The sequence below is a fragment of the Tyto alba genome, unplaced genomic scaffold, assembly GCF_018691265.1.
Source record: "Tyto alba isolate M040663 unplaced genomic scaffold, T.alba_DEE_v4.0 Super-Scaffold_9, whole genome shotgun sequence".
NCBI lineage: Eukaryota > Metazoa > Chordata > Aves > Strigiformes > Tytonidae > Tyto > Tyto alba.
Window position 1 is genome coordinate 26720239 of NW_024881330.1, and position 19716 is coordinate 26739954.

Genomic DNA, 19716 nt, shown 5'->3' on the forward strand with positions numbered 1-19716 from the left:
GTTAACAATTTCCCATGTGTTTTCAGGATCTTAAATGCAAGTTCCCACTGAAACGGGATTGTGACGGTGATGATGTGAAAGTGGCTAATTCCTTTTTCATTCTACATGTCCGGAGCAACAATTCTGACAGAGGTAGGCAAAAAAGTGGTAAAAACAGAGCGGAGGGGTGTGAAAGGGGCATGCCAAAATACGCCCCGACTGAACTGTCAGCCTCTCCCCAGAGCATCTCCCCCGGCAAACCCAGAGAAACACCCGAGAGGCGCGGGCAGGCGGGAGCGGTGCCGGAGGCTGGGGCCGAGGCCGCGGGCGGGCGGGGGCCGGGCAGCGCTGCCGCTGCCGCGGGGCCGGGGCAGTTTCCCACCGCGGCGGGCCCGGCGCCCCGGCCCCGCGCAGGCCGCTGCCCGGCAGGGCGGGCGGGAGCGGGAGGCGGGGCGGAGGGGACGCTCGGGCGGGAGGCGGCGGCAGCCCCGCCAGCACAGGAAGTCGCCCCGCCGAGAGAGGAGGCAGGAGGCGGAGCGCTGCCGCTCGGCCCCAGGTACCGCGCCGCTTCCCGGGGTGGGCGACGGGCCGGGGCCGGGCGGCACCGCCAGGCCCTGCGGTCGTCACGGCAACCGCCCCTCCCGCCCCCGCCTCCGCTCGGGGCGGCGGGGGGCGCGCCGCGCTGCCCCGCCGCTCCTCCGGCGCCGCCATTGGCCTGCGGGCAGGCAGCGTCCGCACTGGCGGCTCGCTCGGCCGGCCCGCTGGCCGCCGCGGGCTTCCGCTGCCATTGGCCGGGAGAAAGCGCTCGCCTCCGCGATTGGCCGGGCCGCGCTGCCAATCGGGGCGGCGCCGCGGGCGCCCGGGTGCCGCCCTCGGAACGTGGGCTGAGGGGCCGGGAGGGGTCAGCGGCTGCGGTCGGCGCCGCCATGTTGGGTGTGGGCGGGAGAGGGCCCCGCTCTCTTTCCCCCGGCAGCGGGCGTGCTGCGCGGGGGGTGAGAGCGGGCGGCTCTCCTCAGGATTGGGGCTGCCACCGCCGTTGCTTGGCCTGCTTCCCTCGTGTCCGCAGGTGCTGCCGCCAGGCTGGGCCCCTCCCCAGGCTGCAGCTGCTGGTCGATTTGGAGCGAGACAAACCCCTTACCAGGCGTTCTTCTCGCTGAGGGCTGTGTTCGAGACCTGGCCCGGGGGCTGTCAGGTTGGCTGAGCTAACAGAGGCCTGCGATGCCTCAGTGTGAGGACACCCCACGGCTTTCCCTCATGAGCTCAACTCCTTGTGTGCTGCCTGCCCGCGCAGTGTGGTTGGGCTTGTGTGTGTGTCTGTGAAGCCCCGTCTCTGGGTTTTCCGGGTGTCTGGGAGCTGGACAAGCAGCTGCTCTATGTGCGTGCGTGTACCTGTGTAGGCTGACCCCCCACATGCAGTGAGACCAGGACGTGTTAGAGCTGCTGCATGTGTGATGTGTAACAGGGCTGTATGTGGTCTGCAGGCTGTGTGTATGCAGTAAATCTGATAAAACGGGCTTGTTGAGCTGGCTGTGTTTACCTTGCAGGCATGATGTGTTCCGGGTACATTGGACTCCTTTGTGTTTTCTGCAGAGTGCACTGGTCATGCTTAGCCTGGAAAATCCTGGACAGAAATATGAGAGCTGCAACATTCCTAAATGTGAAGTGTTGGCAGGGGTTTCTGCCAGCATATTCGTGTGGCTTTCAAACTGTTCTGCCTTACATTAGCCTACATAATTACAAGGACAGAGCGTAGTACCAGAAAGCCCCTTTAAAAGAGTTTATGGTATAACTGAGCTCTATGTACAGCACACACATTCATGCACCGTAATTCAATTACATGTCACATAGGGCTCAAGTTTTTTGCTTCTGGGGACCAGGCTCATCCCTAAAGAGCTAATCAGAATGGAAGGGTACCTGTTACTGAAGACACATTGACTTTTTTCCAGCCTTTGCTACTGATGTGTGACTTACATAGTGGAAAGCTGTAGAAAGTTATGTTTAAGGGATACACAAAAATCTCTAGGTATGGGGAAAATTGAACCATTTCTGAAGTAGTGCTATTTGGCATGTGTTCCTTGGCTGAATCACTTCACCTCTTGGTACAAAATGGGCTAGGGACAAATTTTGTTGTTTGGAAAATAGCTTGTCTGCTCACTAAGGAAAAATTCGGCAGATGCGTTTGTTGACACGATTATCTTTGATCATGAATTAGTACAATTTACCCTTCTAGGACTTGTTTTCTGTCTTCATGGAAGCCGTGAAGATGTAAGCCTACTTCAGGTCAGTACTGTAAGTGTGAGCATAGAGAAAACAAAGAAATAGTGTTGTCTTTGAAATAAATTAATCACACCAATAAAAACAGTTGATAGTTGATACATTGTTTTAGGGAAGGGTAATTGCTCTTTCCTGTTTTCTTGCTTCAATATGTAAAATCTTTTTTGTAATTTATAATCTATAATTTTAGAATTTATGGATAGTGTTCTAGCTGAACCTGTTTGAGCAGGGGTAGATGAGTCCAAGTAGATGACCTCAAGAGGTCCCTTCCAACATCAACAATCCTGTAATTCTGTGAATTTGGTTTATTAATTTAACCAAGCAGAGATTACAGCAGTGTTCTACAATTGACTTCTTAGTATGTCTAAAATAGTATATTGTATCTGCAAAAGCAATATAGAAAATACCTAGTTGTTTCAGCACAGATGTGGGAGCTCTTTAAATATCTAGGCTTTAAAAGATGATTTCAAAGCAGATGACTAAAACAGAGATTCCTATTAGCATTGGTAAAACGCCTCTTATAATTAACTTTAAATCTTGTATCGGTATACATACGAACACATATATGTGTTTCTGTTAAGTTCCATAAAAACAGGACTGTTCCTTCCATTTCAGATGCAAGCAGCTAAGTTCCTGAATTCAATTACTGCATCACATTGAATGAACAGGACTTTTCCATACATCTTTTCTTAAAAACAGACTTTAGCAAAAGGTAATATGCAACAAGATACATACTTTTCTTTGTAAAATCAAGAATAAAGGCAGTGCTTTTATTACTTCCCCCCCCCCCCCCCCCCCCCCGTAAACTTGAACTATACAGTGTAAGTTTATCTGCATTGGAAGATTCTGTATGTACTTCTGCCAGTTCCCTAGCTTCATACCTCTTACTGTTACACTCTGCAGCCCCTTCAGAAAAGGAAGACAGTTTGTGTGCCAGCTTTATAGCAGGTACGGGAAATTCCTCTAACTTATTATTGGTCACAAATGCAGAAGGAAGACTAGTTGTGTAAACTAATACATTAACCTGTGGTGCTGCTCAGTGTATATCAAGGATTTACTTCGTTCAGATACTTCAGCCATATCCTGCAGCCTGGTCTTAAAGTATGGCTGAAGCTCATTGTGCTTCGTGGCAGTAGCTCCAGGAAACATCCAGTTTTAGTAGACTAGAAAAGTGAAATAGAAAACAACACGAGGGGGGTTTTTTGCAGTGCAGTGAAGACATTTTCCTTGGATTTTTCTGTGAAATTGTTTTCTTGAGACTGTAAATTAGTTTTTATTTGTTACATAGTTTTACAAATCTTTTAAGAGAAGCCAAGTACCATCAAGATTAGGTACAGTTAATCGCAGTTGGAATTTTAGTGTTTCCATGAGATTTTTCTCATAATTACGAAGTTCTTGGTTTTGTTTTTCTTTGGGATATTTCCATATAAATCTAAATTTTTCATTAGGCAAGACAAACTGAATTACAGATTAGGATATGATACTTTGAAAAGTCCTTATATGTTGCTAAGGCAGGCTAATGCTACAAAATGGGGTTACATGTAAAAAAAGCCTAAACCAGTTTAATATCTTGGAGAGCTGAATCACTCTAAGTACTTATTCTCTATAAGTAAATTGTTATGTTTATGTGTTATTAGATACATAAAGAGAATGAAACATAGGTGGTTGTAAGATGTAGACAAAATAGCTGATGACTTCCATTTACAGTAGAAGTCTCCCGCAATCCTCTGACTCTCTTAGGATACTACTGTTGCAATAGTGTTACTCCTGGGAAACAGGACTCTGAAAGTATGTTTTCCAACAAAAACTCCGCTTTAAATTTTTCTGATCTTGTAGATTTTTTTTTCATTTGCTTGCAGTTTTACTGAGGAAAAAATGCAAAGAGATTTACACAATGCATACAAGCTGATCATTTTTTAAAATAAAATATGAAGTGCTTTTCAGTGAATGGCTATCCTCATTTCAAATGAAGTCTGCAATGATTAAATATTAAAATGATCGATGGTTTAAATTAATACTAAAACTTTTCTGGAGATTATTACAAAGATTAACATTTTTAATGTTTTAATACTTCCATAGTTTATCAATCACAGGCACAATGAAACTGTTTTTAGTTACCAAGCTGATGATCTCATATATCATTGCAGTATTATGCACAACATAAACATCATGGTGTTGTTGGTAAAGGAGATGAAGAAACACAATTTATGTTACAGCTCTTTAATAATCACTTTTACTTTTGAGGCATTTTTTGACAACCAGAATAAAAAGGTAAGATTTTTTTTTTTTTTTCCCTTTGGGAGGAAGATAAGAAGGAAAGATATGGTGTTTGCCATTTGGGAAGGAACACGGTTTCATGTAATGACAAACATAGATGGTCACTAGTAGTACAACAGAAGAAGAAACAGCACTTGGATGTGTTTTCCAAGTAGAACTTGCATTACTGTGGCTTTAATATCCCCAAATTATCGGCAACAGACTATGATTCCTGATGCATTTTTATTCACTAGAATTATGTTTGAAGGTCATGGGAAAATGTCTAGGCACCCAGTGCTTTTATACCACTAGCTGCACATAGATACCCCCGTAATTCAGTGGGTTGAGTAAACATTTACTCCAGGCATTCTTGACGTGGACAGTCCTAAACCCTTTGTTTCCCACTTCTGTGTTTTTTTAGTAGCAAGGCTAAAAATCAGCATTAAGTGATTTTCAAGTTCGATTTCGCCTCTCTAACCACATATTGCAGTGATACAGTGGAGCTTTATACAGTACAGTTTATTGTGTCTCAGGGCTTTTTGCAGTGTTAAATATGATATTTCATACATCAACAAAATATTGTTTATTCATGTGTTGGGATTGTTCTTGGCATCATCCTTCATCCAATATGTTTTACCATCAAAAACAAGAGAGAGATTGAAAAGCACGGCGTGATGAATTAGCTGATGTAAACCCAATAGCAGGTGTGAAAAAGGATGGAAGATAGTCAGGAGAGGAAGAGTGTAATAGAAATCCAGGAATAGATGTTGAACTGGTGAAGTGAATAAATGGGGAAAAACACTTCTGACAGCAGAAGCTTACAGTGGAGAAGTCACACCAGAAAGGGCAAGTACGAGAGAGGGAAAGAGCAAAGGTTAGCACTAGGTTAATATTGAGAATGGTATTGGGAAGTTAAAATCCAGAGAGCAAACTGAAGCACACCATTTGTATACAAGTTTTGTGTCAACCACTAATGCTGTTACTTCTTAAGTAAGACAACAAAATAAAAGATGAGGTTACATTGCCTGTAGTTTTCTTCAGCCAGAATACCAAGTTTTTCCTCATGTATTTCCACTGAAAATAAATAAATAATGGAACAAAATAACCTTTTGTGTTATGAACTGTTTTTTATATTGGGGAAACAGATTGGGTTGGAAATGTAGTAGATTTCAAAGTTTCAATTGTTTTCTCTCCGGCTGTGCTGTGTGGTGTAAATGAAGAAAAGGTTAAGTTTACCCGTGATAATTCCCTCTCACATTTACATTATCAATCAGCCTTTGTAGCTTTTTGTGCTTTTATCTATTGTGTTTTCATTGTAATCTTTACATATGAAGTTCTCAGTTCTACAAACTCTTATGCTCAAATTTATTCACGAATGGCTGTGACAGATGTGCTCTGGAAGTCTTAGATGCTGTGGTTTAAGATGCTGCCAGCTGGTTGCCTTCTCCCCACCCCTCACATTGCAGGCTGTATGGAAGAGCCAGCAATGCCTGCACCTCAGTTTGCTTCCCTCACCTTAGCTCACGTTTATTTTTGGGTGGCTTGTGCTGATGCATAGGCTGGGAATAGGATCCCAGGGGCAGAACGTACCCCCTCTTGTTGCCTTTTTTTTACAGGCTGCTCGCCCTTGGCAGAGGTGTGATTAAACACCTGGGGTCAGCAACATCTTAAAGCCTCTTTAGATACCCAAAGCTTTTTTATGAGACTCCCTGTCTGTTTCAAGTTGAACATGTTTTAAACTTCCTATTTTGAATTAGGTATGTTTTCAAATTGATAATGTACCACGTCAGCGTGGAGGACATTTCAGTATTTGGCTTTACCATATCATCATCTCTACTTAAACTCTCACCTCATGGTTTTGTCTATTCTTAAAGGTGATCGTGCCTAAAAGCTCATATTAAAAAGCATAGATCTTTCTTTCACGTAGTATGTAAGCCATAGAAATTGTCCAGTAGGCGGTTTTAGTGTTGCACTCATTGTGTGTGGAGCTGATTATGCTGCCTCCAATTAAGATAACATCACTTAACTTTACTGCTAGACAAGTTTTGTATTACTTACCTTCTTGCCAAAAGGAAAGTTAACCTGAAGCAGTGTATTACTTGTTTGTTTTTTTTTTTTTTTTGTGTCTTGGCTGTCAAATAAAGTATATTATTTGTATAGCTAACATTTAAATTTGATTAGGTCCTTGATTTACTATTACTCAACTAAAATTAATTTAAAAATTAGGACTGTGCAGTAATAATAAAATGGTTAAGGAGCTGGTGAGCTGCCAGCACTCAGAAGTAATGGCTGGAGGCCACTGTCATTGGATGAGACCTTGTGGGGACTTTCCCCAGCATTTTTCTTGGGTGTGATGCTTTTCCCTGTTTTAGTCAGTTGTCCGTGTGTAAACATAAAAGCAATAATGACAGGGGATGGTTCAGTGATTGCTGGATTAGTGAAGAAGGGATGAAATTTAAAGCATGGTCGAGATCATGGTAACATGAGTCTGTTAAAATGCACTTTGTCTGAAGATGTGTTGAAGAAGGAGGAATGCTGGATGTGTATGCAGAATGGAATATTTTTATCTTGTAAAGCTGTGACTGTAGGAAGACTTGGGGTTTGTGAGGGAGCTCCTGTAGCCAAAGGGGTTTCAAGTGCAGGGCAGTGTCAGGAAGGTCTGGTGCTGCCTGGTAGGGGTGGGAGGGAGGGAGGAGGGTGGTTTACATCCCTGTAATAAGACCAGTGCCAGGATGTTGCATCTAGTTCTGTTTCTATGAAAAACATGTCCTGAAAAATTTGAAAGCATCATGAAGGTCCTGGAAGACACAGATGTACTTCTGTTAATGGTACTACCTTTGGTAGGTGGGCTTGAGAGTGGGTTCAAGCTTACAGTGGTGTTTCTGACCACACGTCTACCTTAGCTATCTACCAGTACCTATCTACCCCACCTGGCTGCTGCAGAGGCCCTCCTACATACATGGTGTTAAGTGTCCTAGGCAAGGCTGTGCTGCATCTGTGTGAATTTCTCATTTCTTCCCACTACAGAAGGCGTGAAAAGCATACTTTTTTGTTGTTATATATATACATCATGGAAAACTTTCTATAATATGTTTTTTCAACTTTAGACTTCGGCTTGATTAAACATAAGTATGGTTTTAATGAAACCACAAAGAATTGCAGCAGCTAATAGTTTCTTGTGATATTTTTTGTTTTTTTGGTTTTGTTTTGGTTTTTTGTTTTTTTTTTTTTTTTTGATTCTGCAATCATAAAGTGATCAGAGCAAGGATGGATATTGCTTTCTTTGGAACTTTTTTACACATGCTATTTCATTTGTGAATCTTTCTGTAATTTGGGGCAAAAGGATTAACAAAGCATTCTTAGATTGCTGATTATTTTTTTCTTCTGAAAGATAGGATGATTTGAAAGCCTGGATTATTTTGGTATCTTTCTGGGTATACAAAGCAGCAGACCAACAGGCTACATAGGAAGAGGGTATGCTGGGAAAATGATTATTATAGAGCCAAAACCTATTTAAAAAAGCTTCAAACTTTTTTCATTTTAAGTACACCAGTGGGGTTAAATAATATTAGTAACTTCTGTTAGAGTAACAGATCGTAATAATTTAAAACAAAAGGTCCCAGCGCACTTGCTAATATCCTTTATGGCTTCAGTAAAATACATCTGAAATGATTTACAAAGCAAAGCTTCTGGATGAATTCTTCCAGTTCTACATGGGAAGAGAGCCTGTTTATCTTCATGCATGTTTATATAGGCCTACGGAAATTATGATCTAAATGTGGGTACCATACTAAAACATAGCCATATATGCAGAGTAAAGAATTTGGAGCACTTGCGTTCTGTCATTTATTGCACACAAATAATGTATATTGTATAGGATCATCTCAATTCTGTATCCTGACCATAGAAGGACTCTATAGAATATGTACTGTGCCTTGAGACCTTCAAGGGGAGGGAATAATGTGTGTAGGAAAAAGCTCAGCGCAGTGGCTCTCTGACCAAACTTGCCTGTTTTTGAACCTTAAGAGAAGCACTATCAGAACTGGAAATAATGAAGAGCTGGAAAGGTGTTTCCCCTCTACTATATTGGTATAAGTTTTGATTAACTCACCTTATTTAAAAAAATAAATAAATTTAAAAATCACTGTGGGAACAACTGGGATGGCTGTAAAGCTGAGTGCATGGGGTAGAATAGTTTGGAAGTTAAAAGCAGAAGCAACTTAGCTGAAGTCCTTTTCAGCATTGACCCAGCTCTTCTTAAACTTCTTAAGCTTGAGAGGGTTGTACAGCTTTTGGTACAATAGTGCCCAGACTGAGCAATTGTAGCAAGAAGAGAACAGACCTGCAGTTTCTTGTGGTGTTGGTGTTGAATGTTTGTTCTTATGAAAACCAGTCTGAACTCATTTTACTGTATGCTCTAGCAGTTATTTTTTCTTGTTTGCAGTCTACAAGGCTAGATTTCAGGCAGTATATCCCCCGCCTGCTAATAAAACTTTATGGCAGTGCTGGAGCATGCATTCTTCTTTGACTCTAGCCAAGGGCGTGTGCAAACCCCCAGTGCTTAGAGAGATGCACTCAGGAAATTAGAGCAAGTGGAGGGGGTTGTCATCTGCCATTTTCTCTTAGGCTAGGGTTTCTGAAGAAATGCTCACAAGCTGATAGCTATTCATTAAATGATCTCTTTTAGGAGTCTCATAACTATTCCATTCCCAAGTAGTTTGAGGTGTAGGAATCTCTCATCGGAGGTATCTTTTAGGCCAGAGAAGGCCAGCCTTTTGCATGTTAGAACCCAAGATCTTAAAAATGTGCTGTCTCCAAAAGCAGCGACCCATGAAAGAGGGTTCAATTTTGTATTTCATTCATATTTTTACCGTAAATAGAATTTGTCTCGTACTGCATGACTTGAAACATCCAAGGGAGTATTTTTTTTTCAATGTGTTAGTCTCAGTTGGTGTCATCCTTTGCTTTGGCATTCTTCTGGACAGTGAACCCTGCAGGAAAATTTCTTCTTGTGACATACGGGCACTGTTCAGGATATAGATGGGGGCACAGTCTCCTCCCATCCTGTGGTTTTATGGGGAAAACCATGTAAGGAGCCCAAGCAGATGTTTGCACAAATGGTTGCATATGGGACCTTCCGATATTCATGTGACTTTCTGCTATTTCAGCTGATACATTTCTGCTGTTTGACATTTTTTCTTTTTGCTGCCTTTTCTTCCCAGCCGTACTCTGCACTTGTATCCTCTGCTTTAAAATGAGGCAAGTAAACAGTTTACCACATTTTCTGATGCCTATCAAAGCTTAATTTTTCATTTTGTGCATATAAATCCTGATTTTGATCCATTCCTTTAATGCGATTTTTGTTCAAGATTCAGATTTTTGATAGACATCAATGGTCTTATGTTTCTTTTTTGCCCAAATAGAACATAAAGCTCCTCAAGTGATGGTATCGTGTACACTATTACTTTATTCTTTATCTTAAAAATCATTGCCTCTAATGGGATCTCTAGGTAGGTTTCAGGAGAGCCAAGTCTTGAGCAATTTAGATACAATCTGCAGAGAGTGTGCTTGGCCTGTTGTTTTGAACTACTTGGAAACTACTGAGCTGATGTTATTTAAGCCGTATTAAACTCTTCACCCAATTACAGCCTAATCCTTCAAAACCAGTAGAGTAGGACTTGGTTTTGAAAATGCTGCTGCTAACATCTATGGGTCTGTTCACTAAGCCTGACTATTAATCTTGTTATTAAGCGCTGTAGGGCTGACCTTTATATTTGATATGTTAACGCTAAGTTGCCTATAGGTTTTTGCCTCAGACAATTTTAAAGAAAAATACAAAAAATTATGTAACGTGTTAAGGCTAAGGAAATGCATGTCAGCTTTATCTTCTGGTCTTTATAGGGAAGAGTAATAGGTTATTCTGTCTTTATTCAGTTACTGAAAAATAGAGGAAAACCTAAATGCCAAAACCACCAAATTAAAACTTTACACTTAGTGTTTCTTTTGCCTGGCGAATAGAATACTTATTTTTTTTTAAGCTAAGTTGCTTTCCTTGAATGTCTAATACAGCATGTGAGATGACAAAAGTGGCATAAAACTATTTTTCTTGATTCCTAGATCAGTCTATTTAATACTTACTGAGCTGCTGTAGTTTCAGAGAAAGAAAAAAGCACATTCATTCTGAACGCTGGATGGAAAGATTACCTTTTAAGTCCTTTCAAACACCAGGTTCAGTAATGGAACTAATAATTCAGATTTGCTGAAGTGTTACGATTAGCTCTACGTGTACTGAAGTGTTATTTGCTGCTGTCATTTGTATCCTGCTTTCAACTTTTGCACGCTTGCTCAAGGTAAAAAGTGAGGCAATCATTAGGCTATAAACATGGTGACCAGTTTTAGCAATTACTATAACTTGAAGTCATGTGTGATGTTACATCATATTATACTACAGTGAAATATATAACAGAAGGGCACATTTGTCTGCCTCCCAGCTTTGTGCCTGTGTGGCTTATTTGTGGCTGTTTTCTCTTCTGGTTTTCAGTTGATTGTCAAGCAGGAACGAACTAGCTGCTGCTGAGAGCTATTGTCTTCTCGAATGGTAGACAAATTTCAATGCAAATGGGCTCAGAATAGATGGGATATCAATATTAGAATTAATGGGGAAAAAAATTAGCTGAAACTTAGCCTAACATACTTTAAAAAACATTTTTTTTAAAAAACAGAGAGGAAAGGAAAAATTGCACCAGTTTCAAATTGTCTGGTTTTCATCTATGACTTCAAAGAAGCTATTTCAATTTTGAAATAATTCATTCAGAAATTTTTTAGTTTTAATAGTCCAAGATAATGTAAGCAGAAAAAAAGGCACAATAGAAACAAATAATCAGTATGGAATTATTTATTGTTCCAAAATCTTTTGTGTGTGAATAACTTTAAAAGTTACAAGATTTATTCTCACTGAAGGCCATTATCCCATTCTGCAATATTGAAAATGTTATGAAACAGACTTTCTGTCCTCTGGATGGTTGTGAAGTGTAGCTTAAGGTGGATGTGCTAAAGGAAAGTATAAATACTCCCTAAATATTTCTTCTCACGTAAGGAAGAAGTTCATTTCCATCAAAAATGAGCCTAAGCTTAAAATCTACAAATGAGGACTTAACAAGTGTAAAGCACCCGGGCTTATAGCAAGCTGTGGCTTGTGGCAGCCCCAGTGTAAAGGAATAACGGCTGGAAAAATGGAATTTTTGTCACTTCCCAAAACTAAAGAGGGGGGAGAGTAGAGGTGTTATTTTTCTGATTTAAAGAAGGGAAAGAAGTTGCTCTTCCCTTGCTGTAACACCTACTAGGGCAAAACAAAGTTTCTGAGGTTTTGGAATAAGACCTCTGAAATCGCATAGAGCTCTATAAATTCAAGAATTGTAACTTCATAACATATTAGAAGTGAAATGCTTAGGCAGACTTAGCTGATTTTGAAATTTAAGGTCTGTGACCTCTAGTTTTATACCTGTTATTTAAATTATTCCCTACTTCATCAAAGGAAATGAATGCTGAAGGTGTATGCGGTGGGGATCAAAGAGGGAATAAAACTGCCTGGATTTAACTGAACCGCAAACTGTTTGCTGCTGACACTTCAATTACTGAGATGGAACAAATAATTGTTTCTCGTCATTGCTCTTGACTCAATGAACTTTTAGCCTGTGAGGCAGAGAGCACGTCCTTTGTCTCTGTCTTGTTGCAGTGGTGGTGGTGTTCTCCGTGCTCACCCTCAGCCCGCAGAGGTGGCTGTACAGCACCTGCGGTCGCTCCTGTGGAGGATGGATCCAGCCTTGGTGGATTTGCCTCTGGGCATCGGGGTGGACGGGATCCCCGTTCTCTTCCCACCCTTTTTAGCTATGTTTTCTACCATAGTCTATTCCCCACGCCCCCCCCCCCCCCCCCCCCAAAGTTTAAACAGATTCTGTTATTTTGAAGAATGTTATTCTGAAATACTGCATATGGTGTCATTTATCGTGTAATTTTCTCTTTAGCAGAGATTACTCTTTCCTCTAGGAAATACTACATTTTGAACTGTCTGGCAAGGCAGAATCAAACCACATGTATGCTTTTTTCCTTTGTGAACTTCTTTAAGGATATTTTCCTGACGCACCAATGTCATATATTCGTAAAAATGAAAAAAAAAAAGTTTGTCTTTGAACGTTTGGAATTTTAAATTTGTTCAGCTGAAGATCTGTCTCCATATTAAAATGAATATATGTTTCACAGATGGCATAGCTCTACTCATCTCTGAAGTGAGTAGGGAATTTGTTTCTGAGGACAAATAGCAAATCCTAATACTGAAAAAGTAAATGTAAGGTGCATAGAATCGCTACAAATAAAAATACCCTTCTCCAAAATGTCACACTGTTTTTATAACAAGTATAACTTCAATTGCTAAACAGATATCTTCTGTGTAAGTAATGTTTCTATAAGTGAGTTTTGGCCTTGTACATTTTGATTCTTCTTCCCGTGGAAGTTGTAACAAGCTCTACTGGGAATGGAAGGAACCTTTGACATTTCTAATAGCCTCTTTTTGCTTAAAAAACCCCAATATTACATAAGTGTGAAGTCTTTTAAAAAAAATCTTAGGCTTTGCAATCCTTGAAATTTTCACTTTTTTCCTGGTGGTCATTAATACATTAATGATAATCTTTTAAACTTTTCAGATGTTTAAAAACATCTTAAGCTAGCAAAATCAGGCTTTTTGTTAGAGGAGCAAATGCAAATATTTGGGTTTAAATAATGCCCACAAATTTTAGGTATATAGGGGAGGTTTAGGAGCATAGCAAGAAAGCAAGATTTCCAGAGGTGATTTGGATTCCTTACCATTGCATCTCTTTCTTCATTCACTGTAAAAGGAGTGGAGATGGCCTTCTGCATGACTTGGGTGTCTCACGTACCTTCCTGAAATTAGGGGAAAGGAGTCTGGGTTGTGGCTGAAATTTATTTTTCATAATATATTGCCTTGGGATTTTGAAACATCCAGGAGTATATGCTGAGTATTCATATCAACTATTACCTGTGTACTACTTTTGCTAAATAAATTCAGAGATAATTTAATGGGGTTTGTAGGCAAAGTTTAACTAACAAAGAACAGAGCTGCTGCTTTCCCTAGAGTGCAGAGGGCACTTGCTGGAAATAACAATGTGCATTTTGTTCCTAGTGCTTACATGAAGCTATGAAACAGCCTGATATATGTCAGAACAAAAGTTGTAATTCCTAGATGGTTTTAATCTTGGGATAAGGTACAGTGTTTGTTGTCCTTGTGTAGAAAGTTAAGATTATTTTAGCAATATTTGTTCCAACTGGAGGTATGGATCCTGGTTTTTTGATTCATTTTCTCAAACTGAACTGAATTTCAATCACCTCTGCTGCTTTCAAAGTTAAATTAAGTAAAGAAAGGTTAAATTCCTTTTATTAAAAGAAAATGAAATAAATCCCCAAAGAAAGTAGAGCTAGATTCTGGAAGAAGCACCACAGGCAGGTACTCCTTTTTTCGAAACAGTAGTCTTGTCCTTTGAGAGAGACCTTCCAGAGGAATGGTGAAGACTGCTATAAGACTTATCAGTAGAACATGAACGTATTTTTTCTTTTTTTTTTTTTTATTTGTTTGTATAGGGTTTTTTTAAGTAGTAGTTGTATAGGTTTTTTTTAAGGGGTTTTAAATTCTTTCTCTTGGCTAAAGTATAGTTAAAGTATTCAGCTTCATTATTCTTGCAACTTTGGCTACAGGTTACTTCCACTGCATTTCTTCCACTGCTGTACAGACAGACCTTAGTTACTATACTTCAGCAGTACCCCAAAAAAAGCCAATTAAAATAACCAACAGCAATGCTTTCCAAAATACCTACATGCAGACAGCTTCCCACTTTAAATACAGTACTACCAGTTCTCTGGAATAACTTGATGTTTGCGGAGGACCTGTTATGCTCCATGGATTTTACCTGAGGAAGATAAAAGGCTGGTTTTGGTCTCTCCTAACTTTTAAGGGTTTTCCTATCCATTATTTATTAAACTATGAGCTTTGGAATTGACTGGTAAAAGACCAGTTCTTTCACTGACATCGGTAAGCTTTGAATCATATTAAAGAATGATTTGGGTTATGAGTTCAAATTATCAAGCTGCATTGCATGAAAAAAAAAAAAAACAACCAAAACAAAACAGATTTTTTAAGTTAGATATCCATTTGCAGTTAAGGATAAAGTACTTCTGTGTATATGCAGATAATTGTCTGTGTGTTCACCTGCATTTTCAATTACAGCTGAAGACTTGGTCCAGTACTTTTACATTCAGTAGTGGTTCTTTTCTATCCTGAAGTTTTACTTGCCTTTCTCTCAACTGAGTAACTATATTTCAGCTACAAAACCAGTCATTTCATTGAGTATTTTTATTTCTTTAATGTGGTCTCTTTTAATATATAGGCAGCTTATTGTTGAAGAATACTAACAAGTATCTAACAAATATCACTCCTAAGAAAGTTTGTGCACATGCACATATGTAGATCTTGGAGTGTTCCCTGGTTCACACTTTAGGCCTTATCACTGCTATTAATAATTTGTATTGCACCACAAATGTACAAAGTGCAATCTTTGTGCTATATAGTCCCCGTACCTGTTTTTATTAGTATTTCTAAAGTAATTTGCAGTGTGTTTCTGTTTCATTAAAGTAATTGCTTTAAATTCTTTTCTGGTTGATACAGGCTGTGTATGCATCAAGAATAGTGAGTTGGGATTTAAACACTCCTGTGGCCAGAACCTGAATGGACATTCAGGACTGGTTTTTATCTCGCAAAAAGCTATTGACAGTTGGAGGTGATAATAGGCAATTTACTGTGTGTATTAATTATTATCAGTCACGATATATGAATAAAAGAGGATGAAAAGTCATGTTCTTCTGAGGGTGTAATCCTTGAAAGGTGAATTACTAGAGGGGAAGACAAAGAGGGTGAGAAAACAATGAAGGGGACCACAAAATAAAAGATGTCTTTTCACCTTGTAGTATATCTGAAATAGCAGTAAATAAAACATCATTCCATTGGGCCTCACTTCATTTTCTTAAAGCCATCTTTTGTAAAAGCTTGAAAGTTGATCAGGGCTCATGTTGCCTTCAAATGATCTGAAATTACTCTTGAAATATTTTTAGTAGCCTGTAAAAAGAACAGTGACAAGCTCCTTTATGTGTTTTTTTAAATGGTTATGTAGTCATTAAAATTCCAGGGACCTGAAGGCTGCTCGGGGTACATGCGGCACGGTGCGCTGCCTTACCCCGTCAGTTGGGCAAGGAGGCGGGAGGAAAGGCCAGATCCTCTGCTCACTGGTGTTGGAGGCAGCTGAGCAGCCAGAGACAGCTGGGAAAGGCTTGGGTGCAAATTTCATTTACAGTAAAGATAGGATGATCAATTATTTTAGGATGACCACTGCAATTGTAAATGGGGAAAAGGCACTTCTCAAGTTGTTTCATGACTCATAAAAGTTCCAGGCTTTTCCTTTATGGAAATCTGATCAGAAAGTTATGTTGGAAACCACTCCTACATCAAGGTTCTTAAATAATAAATATTATCTCTTATTAATCCATATTTTAGTTTAACTCAGGCTCATGGCAAGTTGCTTCCTCAGGGAATGCAGGATTCCATACAAAAAGGTGATGAGCCACAGTCCCCGAGGAATTAAATTGTGAAAACAATCTTGGTTTCATACATGCTAATATAGATCTGTTATTCCCTTTCCACATCTATCACAACACATTCTAAATTGTGGCTGATCTTTTATGCAGATAGCTGTCTTATTAGACATTGTGGCTGTATGTGCTAATGTCTCCATGGGTTTCTTGGGCATTTGCTACCTAACCATCAAAGCAGTGGAAATGAATGATGATCACTGCATCCCTCTGAAGAACAAAGAGGAGTGGAGGTTCTAGATGTGGGAGTCAGTGACGCCAAGCCATGCGGGCAAATGCAGGCATCTCTGTGGCTCATATTAAGTCAGGAAACAATTTTTGCCTGTGTTTTCTTCTTGTGCTTTATTGGCACTGCTAAAACTGCAAACATCTTTCACAGCTGACGTTTTGTTACAAAACATTAGTAGGCTATTGAAATTGTGAAAGGCAAGTCAAAACAGTCTCTAACAGTGGCATAAAAAAAGGCAAAAACTAGTTTTGCAGTGTAAAAATGTATCTGTTATCTCCTCAACTAGCTGAAAGTTCAAATGGTACTTTTATGTTTTTGTTACTATGATGTGAATGTTATGTGAGAAATACAACTTGGTCTAGAGAATAACTGGGAAGCGTAACAGAGGGGAAAAACACCCCCACGTCTTACAGTTCACTGCTTCGGAGTTTAACATAAAATGAGAGTATTTGCTGACTTAAAACAAAGTAATGTATAGAAACATTAGTACATTGTAATTGAGTTTTCAGTTTCAATTAAAAACTGATGGCAGACTTTTATACCTTGTTATTATTCCTGAATACCTTTTAAAAAACTTGCTGACTTTAGAGCACCGAAGTTCATTTTAGGGCATGTCACACACTTTAAATTAAGGAACCTGGGTTTGTCACTTACCATTAAATGCCAATAATTCTTATAGAATAGATAAATACAAAAGAGGAAACTCTGTGGTTTTAAAATGCATGAGTAACTGAAGGGATCATTCCTGCAGCTGTACTTTAAACCTTGTTTGAAGCTATGAAGGAAATCATGGTGGATGTTTAAGGTTGGGATGCTGACAGTAGCCCATTTAGCAGTGCCTTGGCATGCTTTTTGGCCAATGATTTGGTATCGCAGTGCCTTCAGGGGCTGTGCTTCCCAGACAGCGTGCCTTGGCAGAGCCGGGGGAAGCCTGTCTTTCTGTAACGCAGCTGGTTATGCCTAACAGAAAAGCAGAACACTTGCAGATACTCCAAGGCCATATGTGCACAATTTGCAGATGGTTTGTGGCTACCCGGGATGGTTCAGCCAAAGTTTGCCTTTGGCTCTGTGCTCACCAAGGCCAGTTGGGAAAAGGCAAGTGTTGACTGTTGTGTGTCTTCTGCACTCGAACAGTAAATCTGACACTTGTGGAAAATGCCAGTCCTCTTGTGAGTGCAGGGGTCGATGTTGGGATGCTTGTGTCGTAGAGGCGGTCAAATGGTGGGGCTTATCACTGTGATGAGTCATGTCTTCAGCCCAGCCAAAATGGTTGAAAACCAGTGTTTTGAGCAGCAAGCATGACTATAAAAGCCAGGGTTTTTTTGACTGGGGAGAAAGAGGTGAACTGAGCACGTCTGTAGAATCTTACTGTATCTTTTGAGTGGCAGCCCTGTAAGGGGATGAATAAGAGACCATAAGGTTTTGCATATTAAATGGGTGTATTGGGAGTTTGCTAGTACACTACTCAGATGGTGCTTGTTTAGTTATGTGGATCGTGTGGGAGCACCAATGTACCAAAAAGAGCATCTTTGGATGAATGATAGTGCAGGTCCCTGTGCAATCCTGGTGTCACCTGCTTGCTCGGTGCAACGTAAGAAGCCCATTCAGGAGTCAGGATGGTTGTTACCTGAATGCACTGAAGGTGATTTAAACTCTCAGTACCTTGGCTGAGTGGTGTAAAATGGGCACAGCTCCAGCTTGCATTTTTATTCTCCACTTTCTTTTCATTCGTAGATCTCTAGAGCCCATAGCAGGAAGGTAGGAGAGTGTGGGGTTGCTGTGGTTTAGAGGTCTGTTCCTCTCTTTTGCTCAGAGTGGCTGGAGGGCTGCGACTGCAAGTGGATTTCCTGAGTGACACCTGTAGATGCACATATGCCTAGTCCTGCCTCAGGCTCCTGGGCATAGTGTAAACGTGTTTGCCAACAATAGAAGCAGCTCACAATACTACATTCACTCCCAGTTTACTAAAGAAAAAAAATTATATAGCAATGTAATTCAGTGGTACCAAATGCTGAATTACAGTGCAATCAGTTTAAATATTTGCTTTTTTTTCCTTTTTTATTCATACTAACAGGCATTCTGTAATGTTAATAACCCATGCAATGGGGAAAAAGGTATGTTTAGAATTTATCTAATAGTCTTCAGAATAGTGATGATTAACTCCAGTGTCTCATTGTACTGTGGGAAGGCTTATGTCTGTGTATAATCATGTAAATGTTCCTTGTTACAGTTTTTTCTGATGTTATAAGTCATTGATTTCCTTAGTAGCTTGTTTAGGAATAATGTTGGTTTTTTTTTTTGTTTTTTTCTGATACTGACAGCGGTTTTTGGATTGAGAACAATGGGTAGAAAAGATGCCTCTACAGCAAGGACTCCTGTTGACCAGTACAGGAAACAAATAGGTAAGAGATCTGAAGAAAAGTTTGTGTGCTTAAAAACAATCTCTCTTTTTTTCAGCCAGACCAGCTGGTGTAACAAAATATATTATTCTGCTTCAAAAACTTTGTTTTGCTTGCTAGTGGTGCAAAATAATGCACACTCCAAGGAAACATTTTTTATATGCTATTGACTAATTAATTCAGCAAAACCTTTTATGAAGACAGTTTTGAATAACTTGATAAAGTCCATGTTCTGTGTTTGGAAATACTAGTGAAATACTGCAGTGCAGAAACTCCACGATGTTTCTGAACTGTTGGAACTTTCCTGATTTTCCTGTTTGTCTCTAGTTTAGAATATAGGCGTCTCTAACAGAATACCCTTTGTGCTTCTTAATAATTCTTGATACACTGAATGATACAGACCTTTACATTGTATAACTGCATTTATTTTCACGCTAATGCAATAGATTTAACATGTCAATTATTTTCCTAGGTCGTCTTCTGTTCTTACCTGTTGTATATGTAGGTAACTTGTATACAAAGTACACACATGTGCATAAACTAATGCACACATGTATACTCACACAGATACCTACACAGCAGACTCAGACCCCTGTTTCTTTGCTTAAATGCAAAGGTAAGTGACTTATTTTCAGAATACGGATATGAGGATTCTGCCTCTCTAGGTGTTAGATAATATTATATACCAGACATAATATTTTTAAAGTACATATATAATACGAAGTACCATAATCCATACTCAGTTATTTAAGTAAATGACTTTGTTTTACAGTTGCTAAGCGCCCACATCTGTGTTTAAATATGCAGAAAAATAGCAAGCGTCTGGGAAAAAATCTCATGGTGAAAGAGCTAGGGGTATGCAAACAATCT

At 39.9% G+C, this 19716-nt stretch overlaps 1 protein-coding gene across 4 annotated transcripts in view; it reads left to right on the top strand.

Moving 5' to 3' along the window:
* The first annotated feature begins 487 nt into the window (after window positions 1–487).
* Window positions 488–19716, top strand: part of TRIQK (triple QxxK/R motif containing) — an 87512-nt gene continuing 68283 nt past the window's right edge. For 2 of the 4 annotated variants that reach the window (XM_042785871.1, XM_042785872.1), the window contains exons 1-2: window positions 488–535; window positions 18769–18849. In XM_042785871.1, coding sequence (XP_042641805.1) covers window positions 18789–18849 — 61 coding nt within the window. In that variant the 5' untranslated portion in view covers window positions 488–535; window positions 18769–18788. Of the gene's footprint in view, window positions 536–2983; window positions 3202–18768; window positions 18850–19716 lie in introns of those variants that run through there. The other 2 variants (XM_032987879.2, XM_032987880.2) reach the window with 2 other exon arrangements.